Consider the following 18,398-nt stretch of genomic DNA (forward strand, 5'->3'; position numbering starts at 1 on the left):
TTGTCAAAAGGGGTGAGCACCTCTCTCTACCTATACTGGAAAGCCCAGAGCCTGTCCCAACATCGGCAGCAGGAGGAACAGAAACCGAAAGCCCTGTGTTTTTCCCTAGTACCAGAATAATGTGGTGCAGTACACCTTTGTGTCACGACATCAAGACGCTTGCCAGTCATATCAATCTTTTGTAGAGTCTGCAAAGCAGACTAGCAGCAGAGCTCCAACAAACGCGACATGTCTGCAACAGAGCCAGAGACCAAGACGCACGTGAACGGAAGCGCAGCAAGGAGATCCTGAGAAAAAGAGCGGTATTACAGGACCCACGAGAGCACACGTCAATTAGTGGGGTACCCAGGAGGTTGGTCAGCCACAGACGGTATGCAGTGATGTTATCGAATAAATAACAGAGAATGCAGTTTTGGACTAACGCAAAACAACAACAAAATAAAAAATTATAGAAGGGTAATTAAATGTGTTTGGCAATGGGAAAGGTGGTTTAAGGGGTGGAGAAAAGCTTGGGCCCCTCTCCAAAAACAACAAAAAACTAAATTCGTAATTATTTTTTCAATGTTTTGGGTTCTTTAAAAGCATCCTTTGTTTATTTGATCAAATCTCATGTAACCATCCTAGACCCCCATGGACATGATAGAGGGGACAGACGCCCTCCAGAGACTATACTCACCAGGGAGGACTACGGCTATGGGAACCCCGACTGGGTCACTGAGCTAGCAGACCCGCATTGGTCAACCCATGGTGGCTCCACACAGAAAGTGGGTGTGCAATCGTTTGCCCTGCAGAGGTTCCCACTAAATCTAAGAAAGCAAAAAAGAAAGAAACATGGCAGAAAAAGCAAAGCGTATGCAACGAAGTGAGGGAACCCTAACTAGTTGGCTGTTAAAAGACAATAATATCAGCCAAGCTACTTCATTAACTGAAGAGGTTATAGTTAGTGGGGCAGGGAAACAATGTGCTCTTAACATCGTGAGTGGAACAATACCGGTCCAATTAAATTCATCAACTAATGAGGCACCCCGATTCCTTCACCCTTTTAACCAGTTTTAGATAACAGGATAGTATCCATTATTCGGGTGGGGATGATGTTAAACAAGAAGCCAATAAACCACTTTATTTTATTAAAGTTGTTTGTGAAGATTCCCACACTACGCATACTAAATTCCAATGATATTGATTTTGTGCAACCAATGGGTGCGGCTTATGAGAATATGACTAGAAAACCACTGTTCTTTACCATCTACAGCATCTCTGATAAGAGCACAGTTAGACTCACTGGAATGTCTTGGATATAAGCTGGATGCTCTCCCCTGTGCCGAGGGACAAACCTAAAACCTGTGACCATTGTAAAATGTGCTCAAAAGAGGCTGAAAACCTACCTGGGGTGCCAGTGAAGGAACGAGGGGCATCAAATGTTGATAATGTATAAGGGTGGAATTGGCTGAAGAGCATCATACCGGGTACCGTGGTATCCCACGATTGAAATTTTGTTATAATTTTGTGGAATGCACAGGGCCATTCTCACTTTGTATCAGACAAAGGTTCAGTGGATTGGCTTGTAAATTCTAACATCTTTTTACTACAGGAAACATGGTAATGTTATACTTTCCATATTGATGGTGATACTATATATCAGGCCCTGACTAAGAAAGGACCCATAGGGCGGCCCTATGGTGGGCTGATGATAGGGGTCAGACGAGATCTACACTCAGCACTGATTAAACCTTTGGAGGTCGGGGGAAATGTCTTGGCAGTGGAAGAGGGTGTGACTCAGGAGGGTATGCCAAAGAGACTGTTAATCCTGTGTATATACGATCTGCCAAGATCTGATTTACCAAGGCCATTTTTGAATATTTAGATAAGCTTGTGGTGTGCTGGGTGGATGATTGTTATTCCGATACGGCTATCCTGGGTGGTGACTTGAATGCAAGATGTGGTGAATCCTCCTCTAGGGTGATTGTCCCTCATATATTGACTAAAAACCCCTTGATATTGAAAGAATGTAATACTAAGGGGCAAGAGCGGCTCAATTTTACATCAGAGTGGGAATTGACGCCCCTGAATGGCTGTCTCCTAAATGATATCCCAGGAAAACCAACCTGGAATGTGGGAAATAAACGAGGAACCTTGGACTATAGGTGTGGGAACTGCCCCCTTATAGAGACTGCTACCTCCTTGGAAGTAGTTGCGAAAAAGTAAAGTGATTATTCCATTCTGAAACTTAAACTACAAGAAATTGGGGGAGGGCAGAAAGTCTAGGGATATGGGCTTGGAGGAGTTGGAGGTAAATCAGGGTGGAAATTGTATTAGCTGGACCATAGATAACATTAGGAAGGCATGTAGAGAACTGGCTGACGTGTTGGTGAAGGGCCCAGCCTACATATCTAATCTCACAGCAGAGGACATTGAAACCTGGATTTTGGAGGTAACAAGTAGGGCGGGGTCCTAAAGAGTAGAACACTAACTTCGGCTGTGGATAAAAGGGCAGTACCATATGTAAGTCCCGTAGAGAAGTGCAGTACTTAAAATTGCAGTATTACTCTGTACAAAGCGTTTTGGTTATTAAGAAAATCAAAAACTCTTATCAAAATTGGTATAAAAAGCACAGGCAAAAGGACTACCAACAAAATGGTAGCATTTACTTAAAGTAATGCTAAGCCGAAACCCGAGAACAATGTGGCAAACCCTGTCATTAGATAAAGGTCCCAAGGAGGTGAAAAAAATAAATCCAATTCAGGAACAAACATGGCGGGAGTTTGTGAAGCCAAAATGTTCTTCCAGAGGCATTCAGGGGGCATAATGGTGGTTGATACACACCCATGGCCTTCGTGTTTCAGTCATGAGAGTATAACCAAGATTATTGGAAAAGCAAAAAATTCAAGGGCCCCAGGGCCAAATGGGCTGCATATGGCAGTTTTAAAGGCCGACCCAGGCAAATGGACAAAGTTATTATGTCCCCTGTTAGTAAAGGTATGTCGGTATGGGGTAATACCACAATCCTGGACTCAATCCATACTGATCCCTATCCATCAACCTGGAGACCGTTTATTACCAGAGAACTATCGATTGTTATATCTACTCGATTCCACAGGGAAGGCGTCAGCTACAGTGTGCTGATACACCTGCAAGTATGGATTGATGAAGACTCTTAACATTAGAAATTTGGATAGGCTGATTTCTAGTGCAAAGAGTAAACAGAATCCAGTATTGTATATTGCCTATGCAAACTTTAAATCTGCTTTTCACCTAGTAAATCGAGACCGACTGTGGCCAGAAATTGAGAAATGGGGATGTCCCCGGTGGCTTCTACAGAGAGTTAAGGCCCTGCATTCCAACACTACAGTCAAGATATGGCTTGGAAATGGGAGTTTTCTATCAGGTGAAATTGGCATAATTACAGGGGTTAAACAGGGCTAGATGATGGCCCCTCTCCCCTTTAATTTATATTTGGCACAACTGATTTGTAGATTGGAGGTTGGTACAAAATGGTCACCCATGATAAATTTGGAAAAGATCACAGCAATATTGTATGCGGATGACTTGATACTATTTAGCTATACAATTGCTGGAAATAAGGGATTACTTGCTAAATTAGAGCTTTACGCTAAGGAAAATTAGTTGGTCGTTCATTTGGAGAAAGCCAATGCCATACTGGTTTCTGCCAAGAAAATTAATAGTCTAGCCATGCAAACTTCCCTGGGTCGAATTCAGTATACACTATCATCAAATACTTCGGTCTCGAATTGAGGAATTCGGCTAGATATGAAAGTATAATTAAGTTTAAAATTGGGAAGGCGAGACAGTTAACTTTCCCGATTAAGAGATTTGCAAAAGAGAGGGCTGGCTTTTCCTTCAGCGGGATTTTGTTGCTATAAACACAATGGTTTTGTCCCTATATATTATACAGTTTGGAAGCTTTGGAGATGGTTAAATTGGATTGGCTCAACCGTATAGAGGGTTACCTTTGGTGTAATATGCTGAGAATGCTGCTGTCAACCCCGATTGAGTATTTGCGCTTAGAGCTGGGTGTGCTATCTATGAAAGCAATGACACTAAGACAAAGGGGTGAGCTTTTTTTTGACAACCCAGACCATCAGTAAAGATAATCTGTTGGCACGTATGGTCCAACATAGTTGTGTTGGGACTCAGAAAGGTAAAACATTCTTGCAATTGATTATTAACATGTTCCTTTCTGTAATTGGCACCCTGATTTTAGTTGCGGGACAAAATACGAGGTCTTGAAGAAAGTCTTTGCAAAAGAAGTGGCATGCTGGGATTGAACCTGTAATTATGAACACCTGGTATTATTACACAGGTACATGCCAGTGTCTATGGTAATCCATATATTTATTGAACTCTGAGCCTTATTTAATGCTCTGCCTAGACTCTGAAGCCTACAGATTAGGGCTACTGATTCGTATTAATCAATTACCAGTGATCGCTACTATAGTAGCCCGTTTGAAGTTGGGAGAGGACTGCAGATATTGTAGAATCTGTATGATCCCCGGGAACAGAGAAACTGTCCAACATATTTTCACGGCATCTCCAAAGTTGGGACCATTATATATGACTCAATTTGGGCATTTTTATATAGATATGAATCAATTCTAGACCAGGAATTTTGGACACACTGTCTTAATACACATTCCGTTCATGTACATATTGCTATGTTTGTTTGTTTATTTATTTGTATAGCGCACCAGAGCCGGGGGTATTCGGGCGCGAAAGCAAAAAGAGGGTTGTTCAACTTAGGTTACTATGTACCAAATATGGATTCAGATTAAGAAGCACATCTAAGAATATTTCTTAAAATCTCTTAAACTTTTTATAGTTGATGAAATGCTGAAATATGAATTTTATGAAGATTTTAGAGTTTTTTATGATTGTCTTAAAAGATTGTGTATGTATGTCTTATTAAGTCTGTATGTTGCATCAAGGGATAAGCAAGGACAGACTGGAACACATTTTTTTTTAATGAAATATACCTTAAGTAAAAACTTGAGATGAATTGTAAGGTTTGAGTATGTAATGCATACGTGTAAAGTTCTGATGAACCAAATAACATAATAAATAAGATATGCTATCTTGCATTTGTATAGCGCCTACTGACATAGTTCATGGCATCAAGGCGTGTTTGCCTGTCAGAGGCAAAGGATGTGTTGGGTTAACCACTGGATATGACTAGAAGCAAAGGCTTTCAAAGACCCGAATATCTGATCTTGGCAGAGCATTAATGCCCCATAAAGAATGTATATGTGCCATAACCAGCCCATCAAAATGATCTCTTTGTTCCAACAAAGAGCATTCTTAGCAGATCTCTGTTGATAGGGGCAGGCCACATGCAACTGAATTGGAAGTTAGTTAATAGATTTAATTTTGTTTTTAAAACATGTGCATTTGCAGAAGATAATGACCAATAGCATTTTAATTATACATCAGAAATGTCTGTCCATTGGAAAAAACTCAGATCTTAATTCAGAAGAAAAAAAGAATCATATGCATGTAAAAATTGTATATTAAAGTAGGATGTATTAATAAATGTACATATTGTAATAACGAGTTATACGTGCAGTGACAAAAACATAAATGAGGTCTCTAGATTCAGAACATAATTGTGACACATCAAAATACCTAGGTCCAATAGAAGCAAGGAGGAGGGCCCAAACCAAAAATGAAACATCTAATGCTGCTGTATGGGTGGTGTTGGGTGTGTATTTAATCTCAAACACATAGGAACAAGAGAGAGTTTTGGGAAAGCAGAAAAGCAAGATATCCCATCCAACAAGAGAAATACTGATTGGGATTCATTTGTAGCCAAATGAAAATCTCCATAAGACAGCCTTTTCCAGATGGGACTACCTGAGCAGGATTTTGGAAGCTGGTGGGTAGACTGAAGGTGTTGAAGGTGTTTTCTTAAACCACATGATGTCCCTACCTTTCCTATGCCTTTGAAAGACAAAGCAAAAGTGAGTGGAACAATGCCAGAGTATTTAGGCAAATGTTGCAAGAATTACTAAAATCCCAGATATCAATTAAAAGTATTTTGGGGGAGCCTTGATTATAAAATATGTCAGTGAAGGGGAGAATATAATACAATGAACATATGCTTTGTGATTAATAACTCAAATTAAAATCCTAGGTATCCTCAGCATAACAAGGCTTTTCATCAGCAATTTGGGATCCAAGGAGGCCTTAGACATTGCAAATTGAAATGTGGAATAACAGGTCTTCGTGATTGGTATATGCCCTGTTTAACTAAGCGAGGAAGGATCCCCTAGGTAGGGGGGTTCTTGGGGGAGAAACACCCAATGGCAAGACATGGTATCCCCCTTTTTCCACAACCCATCTAACCCCTATCCCTGTTTATTTTGTGGGAAACTACAACTGCCATAATTCCTCCCCACTTTGTTTTGACAAAAGTACTGCATCCAGGAAGATGAGGAATGAGGTCAGAAGGATTACCTCACCTGACTTGCACTGGCCTTGTCCCTGTAATGAGGCCAGGCAGAGTCTGGCACATAGCTCTAATAATGTACACCTGTCACTTATTAAGATGCCCTGTGGAAATAAAAAGGTAGCGCGCACAAGCACTCTTTGAGCGAGGCACGTGAAAGAAAGGCTCTTCCAAGGCTGATGCGAACCAGGCTGTTGGAGTTGGAAGATCTGGAACCAGGCTGCACCTCACTGAGGAGGTCCAACAAGGCCGAAACATGTCTGGGGTTGCTTGGTTTTCTGTGCAGAGGGGACCTGGCCTAACAGTTCGGGCTGTGCGGCTACCTTCGGTGGCGGCAGCTGCTGACTGATTTGCACATGGCTGGTCCCCTTTTGCAATGGCGCAGACGGGCTAAAAAACGGTGGTGTGGAAGGTTGCCCAAAGCAATTGCCAGTGGTTTAGATTCATTCGAAACCTTCCACCCATCACGTTTGTGGTCAGTTTGTTTCTCCTTGTGAGAGAGGGTATGCCCAGACGTGGGTCCCTTGCTCGCTGCGCCAGAGGGAACCAGGCTGCACCTCACTGAGGAGGTCCAACAAGGCCGAAACATGTCTGGGATTGCTTGGTTTTCTGTGCAGAGGGGACCTGGGCTAGCAGTTCGGGCTGGGCTGCTACCTTCGGTGGCGGCAGCTGCTGACTGATTTGCACATGGCTGGTCCTCTTTTGCAATGGCGCAGACGGGCTAAAAAACGGTGGTGTGGAAGGTTGCCCAGAGCAATTGCCAGTGGTTTAGATTCATTCGAAACTTTCCACCCATCACTTTTGTGGTCGGAGTTGGAAGGTCGACAGGCTTATCAACAATTGAGAGGATTGAGAATAAGCCAGGCGAGATTGCCAACCTTTCGGGAAGCCATGAGTGTTCGAAAAGCAGACCAGAGCGAGCGGAAGCAGGAAACCTTCCAAGTGCCAGGAAATGGCCCATGACCCTACCCGGTCAATGGCAGAGCTGGGGAGGAGCAGATGAGGCGCTGGTAACGGCCTTGAAGTGCAAGGAAAAGATGAAGTCAAGTAATTTAGCACAACCGGTGAGTTATCGAGAGCAACAAAAGTCAGGTTGATATTTAAGAAAAAGTGACTGATTTGAAAGGTGAAGATTGCATGCGTATCGATAAAAGCGTGGCTGAAGAGGACATTTATTAAAGGAAAAGGAAACAAAGTAGCAGAGCGGTCCTGTGCAAGGAAGACGCACATTCAAAAGTCTCTGTGAAATGTTGTGAACTTTGTTTTGAAACATATGACAGGCAGATATTAAACAAAGGAAAGTTCAATAAGAGGCAAATTAAATATGTGAATTGTGGAATATGCCAAGGGGGCAAAAGTAAGTATAAGAACTACAGAAAATGCCACAAAGGCAAGTGAAAGAGAATAAGAATTACAAGTAACAAGAGGCATTGGTGCTACACAAACAATGTGAATTGTGAAATATGCAAAGGCGGCAAAAGTAAAACATGAGAACTACAAGTGCCAAGAAACACTGATGGGAATAGCAAGAAGTGTTGGTGTCACAACATGAGTAAGGATTGTGAATATTGAAGGACAGGTCGAAGTGGTCAGATATCTTGAATAAAACGTAGGGAAGGGAACCCCCATGAACAACAAGACAGGCTCAAGCCCGGCAGAGGGAAGCCTGTGCAGAACTGTGAGAAATAGAAAGCATATGAACTAAGTATTGGTGGCACAGTGGCTGAAGCCTAAGGAAGTGATTGAACTACGAAGAGTTAAAAGCCTGAGATTGAACTGTTGAACTCTACCAGTAAGCCAAAGTAATAACTGGGCCATCCGCCTATTATCGGTTTATTAAGGAACTGTCTAGACCCCGTGTGATTGAACCTGGGGAAGGGAGTTGGTGCTGAAGCCATTCTGACATTTATTTTTGATGCACTATTTTCCTTTTTGAATCCCCTTAACACATTTGTTATCTTGAGAAGGAGGGCAAGGTTATGTTTTCTTAGAATAGGCCTTTTTTATTTTGACCAGAATGACTTGGGCATAGTTAGCATTGTTTAATTGTCGAGCTCACTCCCATTTTAGAGTGAGGGCAAGTTAGGAATTTTACCATCCCCACCAAATTCATAAATAAAGGTTTTCAAACGTATATCCATTGTGTCTGTGTCTACTGCTTGTTATCATGCCTTCCTCACAGTCTCCAACATTACACATTTTATTGAGCCCAAGAATCAAAAGAACCATGGGTTGTAGCAAATATATATTTCTGATATAAATACTTGTCAATGTTTTCAGAGAAAATTAAGGGAATTATTTTGTTACAAACTATGTTCGAAGAACGGTTTTTACTTTTTGAATCAAACAATACATGTCAATTTGTGTGTCTATATTGCGGCCAAATACACTCTTAGTAACTAGAATAATCATTCTTATTTGTTTTCCAATGTAGGGATGATTGCGTGAATTGAAATGTAACGATTAACGATACAACAGCAGGCAGGTTATGATTTCCTTTCTGTAGAGCAGCTTCCTGTATTTATTTACTATGCTGTGGGTGACTTCCCCAGCACTGAAAGTTAGGGGAATCACGTTTAATCTATTAACAGCGTGTTTCCTCTCGTAGACTACGCAGTGGGATTTTTGCATTGAAGAGGAGTAGGAAATTAGTGCCATAGTTCAGTAAAAAGAATACTTAGTAAAAGAAATATCTTCAATCTTCGAAAGTAAGATGTCAATGTAACTGTGCAAGTCACACATTATTAACCTTGAATGCTAATAGAAATGCTTTTGTGCTGATGAGGTTGCAGAAAAATATGACCAATCAAAATGCTGAAATGTGTGCGCCAACTATTTTCTGATCTCATCTGACAAAATGGCAATTTATAACTATAGTCTTTAATAAAAATGTTTTAAACAGATCTTGTAAGACATTTATTCTTACAGTCATTTTTGTTGATCTTTTGCAATTTCTGTAACATAAATTCTCAAAATGTGTCATGTGTGCTATGTGTCCTAGATTATAGGGAATAATCAAAACACACCCAGTGACAATACTTCAGGAATATATAGCTTACAAATCTAATTATTTATGTCCTAATTTTTAAATTGTATTGATTGATCGCTGACTAGGATGCACCCAGTTGTTCTTAAATTACTGTTTCAAAAGTATAAACTAAAAGATAGTCATTCATAAACAAATGATGTAAATTCTACAGCTGCTGTTTTCTTCTTTATCCCTTGTGTTCCAATCAGGAATTTTGGTTCAGGGTAAGCACAAAGGGATAAAACAAAGATTGTACATACAATGTTTCAAATCAAGAAATTGTTCCATTAATTAAATTAACCAGCACAGCAATAAAGGACTCCTTTCCAAATGTCTTTGCTTGCAGACAATTTAATATTTCCAGACCTGTCCCCATTTTCCGCTGCAGAGGGCAGTGATCTTCCTCCAAAAGCTCCCGGCTGGAGTGATGATTTAGGGGACTTGTACAGATGTGTGGCTCCTGATATTTCCATGGGGCTGTCAGATTCCTGCCTTTTTCTAAGCTGACCCTATAAAAATAATCGAGACAAAAAGTGAACGCAAATGTGTATCCACATGGTTGCATGTTGCTTTAAGGTACAATAACAGATTTATCTGGCAGGTTTTATAATAACCAGAGGTCGAAGTGTACGAAAAGAAGCAGTGGAACTATGTCCCCTGCTGGCCTGCCCCCGCTCCCCACAAACCCCATCGCAACACGCAATACAAACCCCCAAACAAATGCACCTGCCGTTTAAGGGAATGTTCACTGCGCTACACTGTAGTGCAAATTTCAACTTCTTCTTACATCTTTATTTTAAAACAAAACCATTCCGGAATGGTTTCTTTTAAAAATAGAATTAGAAGTACAACTTAATAAAAAATTAGTAGAGGAGCAGGGCTCTGAACCACTCCCGCCCACTTCAACCACTGACAGTTACACAGAAGAGCATGAAAAAAAAATCTAAAACTTACATTTGAATACTTGGGTCTTTTAAAATATATCCATTATATAAACTACATTCAACCCCACGAACCAAAATAACATATGGCATTGGAATGTGGAAACCACAGTTAGTAACAATAAGTCCCCTTCTGACAGTACAAGCCCAGACCTGCCACTTTCAAGTATCTGCTGCTGGTCACAGAGCTGAAATTTTAGGTTTGCGCATGGCCATACCCGATGAGTCTAGCCTGTTGAAAAGGTTACAACAAACTGTTCCATCAGGCGTTGAAGAAGGATCAGGCAAGTCATACTGATTATATTTTGCACCCCTTTCTTGCACAGGGCTTCATCCAATGTTCTACTGTCATGTTTCTCGCATTTGTGTTATAGTATTAGCACCAGGGGTGGAATTAGCAACCAGTAAGGGTGCTCAAAATAAGAGCTGGATTTCATGGTAAAAGCCCACATTCCGAGCAAAAAGGAAGAGTTTTGTGATACATATGGTGAATTGTAGTATTAAGGAGAAGGAAGATTTCTGGGTTGGCTATAAGAGATGGAATGGAACAAAAGATTGTAACACCAGGAGAAAAAAGCAGTGGGGCGGACTGGAAGATCTGGAGTGGAAGGACTGACTGTGAGAGCCAGAAAGAAGAGGGTTGCTAGGCAAATTGTAAGACCTGGAGAGAATTTAATTTCAACTTCTGGAGAAGAGAGGCTGATTGTAAGACCAGGATAGTAGAGAATGATTGAAAAACCTGGAGACCGGATGTGACTAAAACCTTGTGACCAGAAATACAGAAGAGAAGGAGATTGAAGCAGAGACCAAAAGACAGCCGAGAAGAGAACGGACCACAGTCCTATTCAAGAAAAGGGCAGAGGAAGCAAATGCAGAGGTCTTTCACAAGAAAATTATTGACGGTGAAGATGAAGTCTCTGACCAATGGGAAGTCGGAGCAGGAAAAAGGCACAAGCCATGACAAGAGAAAAAGGGTGAAGGCCCCAGAGGCGGCAGAGATTGAAAGAATGGAGACCGTGACAAAGACAAAGAGACCAGGTAATTTGGGCTTGTTCAAGTGACGTAAAGGGAGGGGGAGGACCAAGAGATCAGATGGAGGATGGACAGTGCAGAAGAGCATGGAGAATTCTAAATAGCATGTCAAAGGTGCAGAATTGCTTGCTGAGTGAATGTGGTGCTTGGTTGTGGGAGTATGTAAGTAGCATGAGTGAGACAAAGCAATAGTGTAGGGGTGTGTGATTAAGAGTAGTTTGAGAAGGGTGGCAGAGTGAAATGAAGGTGACTGTGGGAGCAGGTGGAGTCTAGGAGTGTGTAGTTGAGAGTAGTAGGAGAAGTGTGTAGTGGGAGGGAGTAGCAGATTGTAGTGGTCATGGGAAAAGCAAAGAATACTGGGAAGAGTAGGAGAGAAGATCTGAGGATGGAGGTAAGGAGCAGAGAGGAACATTGGAGGGACATAATTCGAATTGGTTATTTATATCGCACTGAATAACGAAGAGGTTTCTAAGCGTGGACCCGGGATTCAACCCTATGCTGCTCTGCGTCTTGCTGCCAAGACGAGCGCGTTGCCACTGAGCTATACTACCTGTGAGAGTATGAGGGAAAGATGGGAGACATAGTCAATGGAATAGCAGGGAAGAGAGTAGGAGGAATGGAATGTAGACACGAGAAGCTCATGGCGAGGAGCGCTAGGGCATAAAAGTAAAGGGCAAGTGGACCCTTCTTAAATGGAAGGCAATTAACCAAGGAGTAAAGATCATTGGTATTTCTGTGGGCAGACAGGATAGGATCCACTTAGGAATTCCCAGAGGGAGTCAGATAGATAAGGTATTTGCATGTAGGCCATCACAGCCAGTGAGTAAGATTATAGACAGTAAGGGTTACCGATCTCTAGTGACAACCTCAGGGTTTAGGGACAGCTGTTCTAGGGAGGGAAAAGCCCATGGCAGCCAAAAGAGAAGGGGACGGCCCATAGTGGAACCATTTCTAGAAATTCAAATAAAAACCCTTGAACCATTTTCGAGAGTTGGTGTGTTCTTGAAGCCATCTATGACAACCAGCACACACACATGGGTGACCAGAGTGCAGGCTGCATGGGGTCTTCCTGTGTTACCTCCTATCAATCACTGGATGGGTGGCATTACTGACAACGTGCCAGGACTCACATGCAGCACACCTGCAACAAATTTCAGCCGCCAAGATCTCTGCTTGGCAATCCCAGCAACGCACCATCACTCGCAGCCTTGGGGACAACAAACCTGGCAGTACAGGATTGCTGTGCACAAGTAGAAGGTCTTTGGTCTACAATGGTTAGAAGCAGCTGAATTCTTCTGACTGTGTTACACATAAAACCCATAAAAGTACTATTGATGGCGTTCCTCAAGGATCTGGGTTTCGCGTTGCTGTGTCCTTCCCATTTATGATACACTCATATTTCTCCTTGGATTCCAGAATCTAGACTGCTTTATTGTGATACAACTATATTTCCCCCTCATGCAGATTTCTTTTTGATGCGAGACAACAGGCCACTTTAGAATTCTCCAATGTCTGTTTCGTGATCTCTTTTGTCTGGCACTTCACGCTCATCCTCTAACTCCATCAGGGTCAGTCGTTTCTCAAAGAAACATGCTGAGGGTAGATTTCTGTCTTCAGCGGGGGCCTCCCTCTGGAAAAGTCTGCCTGCCCCCTGAATCTTGAGGAGAACCATCTCTGGTTCAGGAAGCACCTCAAGAACTTCCTCTTTGCTTCTGCCTTCTCTCCTCCTCTCCCCTGTTGATCTGTTCTGCTTTGTCATCATGCACCTGCCTACCATCTGATTTCGGGCCCAGGTACTTTCCCACCCTGCCACACACCCGCACTGCCTCCGAGCAACCCTTGCACTTTGGGTATGGATCTGTAACCCTACTGTCCCCCCTTTCCCTGCACTTATCAGACACCCCTGGTCTGTACCTTTAACCTAGCACTTGCCACTTGCTGGGTGCACTACCATTTGTTGTTGTTTCTCATTCACTTTCCACCCCCCCTGCACTTTCCTCCTTCCCTCTCTCCTGCACTTGCGTGTTCTCATTGTCACTGGCCCTAGTAAGATCGTTGTTTTTGTTCTCCCTTTCTCCCCTCCTTTGCCTTGTCGCGCTCTGAGACACGTGTATGAGCTCGATACAAATAAAAGATCAATATGAATATCAATATGTCTGTTCTTCTCAGGCTTCTTGATTTCGTCCTTTGATGCTTTCTACTAGTTATGATTTCTTTCATGTTTCCGCAGGTGCACTCAAAGATCATCCCCTGGGTTTTGGTGCATCAGCTCCCTGATTGTAAACATCTTATCTCTTCACACACATCAACTTGCCATTGGGTATCTGTGGCCTTTCTTCCCTCTCCTGGTTCTTGAAGTCTTCCTTCTGTATCCTCGTGTCATGGGGTGAAGGAGGTGTCTTCTGGGCTCTTTTTGTGATTACTTATGTGATTGGGTGGAGTATATTTAATCGCCTCCAACTACAGCCTCATTGCAGGACTGTCTACTAGCCCGTCCCTTAGTCTGCAAGATAGCCCAAGAGGACCCATTCAGAGACCTTCTGCTTAACAGGTTGTATACATACCCTCTCTCATTCTTCTCGGCAGAGGATTTGTGCTTCACAAATCTGTTATTTCCTCCCAACTTTCCCATTAATCTTGTCGCTAAGTGGTTATGTCATGCTTCAATTAGGGGTGATGAGTCAGCAAGGCCTAGCTTTGTGGACATTCGGGTGGATCCAGACAATGTCACGTTCGCATATCTTTATTTTCTAGCATTGAAAGTAAAAAATGTTCATGCATGTGAAGTATCAATACAGGCACGGAGTAGCCAAAAAGAACACAAGAATTGGCTTGACTAACACCTTAAGAGAGTACAGTGATTCACAGGGGTTCAGATACTGGGTAATGGATTTGGATTGTTTTCCCGAAGTAGAAACAATCACGGCATAATTATCTGTAGCCTATTTCGCTGCAAATCAGCTTCTACTTCACCAAAACAACCCAAATATTTTAGACAACTCCCACCCCCTAGCTACCTTTTTGCTGGGTGACGCTGTACCCCTGCAGCGTCAGTTCCATCCCGCTAACGTGGGTCCGATTCGACACTGCAGGGTCTCTCTTTTTTTGGGTCCCCCACTTCCATTTTCAAGGGAGCGGGGGACCCCTGCTCCTGTTCGGCAGTTGTGTGCTTTGGGTTTTTAGTACAGACCGAATTCGTCCCAAATGGTCCATACAACCATTTTTTTTACCAACTTTGTTTGTTTCCCTGGGTAGGACCGCAAAAGCAGAGCAGAGTCCCTGAGAGCAAGCAGAGGCGTATTTAAGGTGAGAAAGCAGGCAAAGATGTGTTGTCGGTCATAAGGACAAAACACATCAAAAAGGTAAGTGGGCAAGAGAGGAAAAGTGGATACTACCATTTTTAAACATGAGCAGGAAGACAGACTGACCAAATGTAATCAGTACAAAATTAATTTGATTCTTAGACACCTTACATTTTTGCTTGTTCAAAAAACAAGAAAATTACATGCCTTCCTTTCTGATACAGAAATTGAATGGTGACATTTTAAACATTGTGAGTGAGAAAAAGAACATAGCTAATAATGTCTTGAGTACCACAAATTGCTAACGGCGCTGTCAGTACTATCACATTGAAAACGTACTATGGAAAGACCTTATGGAGGCTGAAGTGGATATTACTTCTGTGGGCACTTGTTATCAACCCAACAACACAGGCAGTATAGCTTCCAAGAGAATATGATTTATGTTTATCACCTTTAGAATGGCAGGGTCCATGCCTGGAAACATGGGAAGGAGTTGTGGTTGTGCAACTGCTTTTGATGGCTTTTCATCTTCATCTTCTGACTCCTCTTCTTTTTTTGGTTTCTCATCTAACACAAAAGAAAACAATTGTATATGACATTAACTCAAGGACAGAAGTAGAATGGGTTTATTCACATCACACAAAGTGAGTTCAGTTATTTTCCAATTATAAACATAGATTGTAGACAGCCCCATGTATTTCTCATGGAAAACACCTAGCCTCACTTTCTACTAAGGTGGTGTGCCAATCTATAATTAAGATAGCACCTTTGCTTGAAGGATTTGGAAGGCAAGCCATTTGCTGCCACTGAAAGGCAGAAATTCTGTCGTTAAGTTACCTTGATTGCGAAGTGTAAATATTCAAGTCCATTGCTGCTAAATGAAAGGTGGAGGAGACTGATTAGGGCCACTGCTTAAGAAGGATTATCTGCTGATATTTTAAATTCTGCAGCCCAAGAGGAAACTGCTGCTCATACATTCTTTGTCTGAAACGTATCCACTCTCCCCCTCTCCCATCCCCAGTCCCTCTCTTCCATAGTATTTTTCTATTGCCACAAAAATAACATGAACGTTTAATAAGCTCTGATCACATAGCTGGGAGTGGTCAAACTTGCTTTTATATGACTTCTATTTTCACTGCTATATGGAACCAGATGTTTCTACTATATATTAATGGAGACTTCTCAGGCCCTGATCCAAGAGATCTTTGAGTGTGTATCTCTGTATTGACATAACAAAAAATGCCAGAGGATGGAGGAGTATGAGAACTCCACCCAAATCATACATTGTAACTAGACTTAAACCTTAAAAACTGGAAAAGCAGCTATTAATATAACTGAATGAAGAATATTGCAACTGATGCAGTCTACATCCTGGAAAAGTAAGTTGAGCCAATATCGGAACTTAATAAGTTGCTTAAACAGTACATACAAAGAATGAAGTAATGACAAGTCTGCAGATAATCAGTGACTATAATTTAGAAACAACCATGGCTTCAATGTTAACTAATATTAGCTGATTCTTTTAACAGTCTCTTTATTGAAAGTTCAATTAAACAGAATTCTCTTTTGATAAACACAATCATCAACTATTACCAAGCCAGAGAGATGTATATTTTCCAATACACTGCTCCAATTAAACACTAACCTCTCTTTTCATACATACTATACCATGCGCACTATCCCAATAATTGTGACAATGTCAATTTTGTAAATATTATTCAATCAAAAGTGCCATCCTGGCAACAGCGTATCAGAGCCTTCATTACTTAATCACAAGACCTAGGAGGGTTTTGTTCCCTATACATTATGCAAACGGCAGCGTTACATGGTACAAATCAACATAACATAGCACATATTTCTTCACAGATATTGGCCCAGACTAAATCAGCGAACCAAGCTGACAAAGTCAGGGGGTGGGAACACACCCAAGTAAATGCAGTGAGCTAGGAGAGCCAGATTTACAAATCGTCCCAGGGCCTTACCAATTTTCAGTGAATTCCCCAGCAGGCACGGTAAAGGCTCTGGGTGTATATCAGTTTTCATTATTCCCAACATTTTTTTTAGGGACTTCGGTCCAGAATTCCTGTACTTTTGGGCACACCCAAGAGTGGTGGGCAAAGTCAGCATCCCAATATTTGCATTAGGGCATGCAACAGTAAATGCAGGGTCACATTGCTGCATCCTGACAGACGCATAGTATGCCCAATGCAAACATTTAAATTGCAGTATTTAATTTAAAGAGACTTTCCTAACTGCATATCCTCCTCCAAGTTTCCTCATCAAGTGTACATTGCCAGACCTTTTCCCAGCGGTTATAGAGCCATTTTACCTGAAGTTCATTACAGTTTCATACATGTTAAATACTAGTGGAGAGGGATTTGTAGATCTAGTAATATTACTAGAATTAAAGAAAATCCCTCTCCAGTAGTAGCTAACATGTATAAGGTTAGATCTAATAATCGATGGAGGGTGACAATCATAATATTAGAAGAATATATCTCAGCTACTTACACACAAGCTATGCTAAAAGCCATATAACTATTTGGTTTCACAAATGTTGCACGCACACACACACACTTTTCTTTTTTATTGTGCATTTAGTCACACAAAAGGACTTTTTACACACTGTACAAAAATTTAACAAAAAATATATAAAAATGAAAGAAAGTGCACTTTCAGTTTTTGTACTTAAATTATTCAAATCATGAATAGCATAACTGTTAAATAAAAAGCAGAATCAAGTTAAATAAATTGTTTATAACAATGCTATGCTGCGTCAATCAACAAGCAATCAATTGGTATATGTAATAGTACATCATGCCGTTTCAACAGGAGTTTTTCTGATGTGATTTGTTGAAGGGTTGTGGTGGTAATGTTATAAAGTTCAGTTCATTCAATAGTTTCAACAAGGCAACTGATAATGAAATGAATTTCCCGGCTGTTAGTCTTAGCCAAAAATCCTGGGCTGAGATCCAAGAAGAATGAGGGACAACATGTACAAAGTATTTATTTCTGAGTGCGAGGGTGGCTGTGCAAACAATCAGCACATGTTGCATGTATTGAATAAGACCTTCTCCCTCGAGGCGTCTAGTTTCTTCCAAATTCTGTCAGTCTCATTGGACTTTGTCAGACCCAATCGGAAACTCATGAATTCTTTTCGCCAGAAAGGATTAGGAAACCTAATATAAGGCAACAGATAGGAGCTCAGTTTCTCACTCAGAGGAACATTTTTCATATTGTTTAGATTACTAATTGCAACTCTGTTTTTTATCAAATCTGTGCGCATAAGCACTTTTTTGACTTTGTCAGGATTTTCAATGATTGTCTGACTGGAACAATCACATTGCATCATGTTCTTAAGAGCTTCATCTTGGATATTATTTAGGAAGCCGTTTATACGAGAGTTGGTGTGTTGGTCTATATCTTCGCATAATGTATGCTCGAGGGGTACCAAGATAATTCTAAACAAGTTTAACACCTTCCAGTGATATTGATATTGAATAGAGTGTACGCCGAGCTCATTTCTTAATTTAGCAATCGGTAACGATTGACGGAGAGAGAGTGTTTTTTCCCCATATGCAGCCTTCTACTCGATCCCAATCGATATTACTTTTTTTTTACGCAAGTGAGGAGTG

General features: G+C 41.4%; 1 protein-coding gene across 3 annotated transcripts in view; it reads right to left on the minus strand.

Moving 5' to 3' along the window:
* Positions 1-18,398, minus strand: part of KIAA1671 (KIAA1671 ortholog) — a 1,398,419-nt gene that overhangs the window by 68,165 nt on the left and 1,311,856 nt on the right. For all 3 annotated transcript variants that reach the window (XM_069619385.1, XM_069619384.1, XM_069619386.1), the window contains 2 exons: positions 15,215-15,330; positions 9,855-9,997 (listed from right to left, as the gene is read on the minus strand). In XM_069619385.1, the coding sequence (XP_069475486.1) occupies positions 9,855-9,997; positions 15,215-15,330 (259 nt within the window). The remainder of the gene's footprint in view (positions 1-9,854; positions 9,998-15,214; positions 15,331-18,398) is intronic.

This window comes from Ambystoma mexicanum, chromosome 10, assembly GCF_040938575.1.
Source record: "Ambystoma mexicanum isolate Mex_15411 chromosome 10, UKY_AmexF1_1, whole genome shotgun sequence".
Lineage (NCBI taxonomy): Eukaryota > Metazoa > Chordata > Amphibia > Caudata > Ambystomatidae > Ambystoma > Ambystoma mexicanum.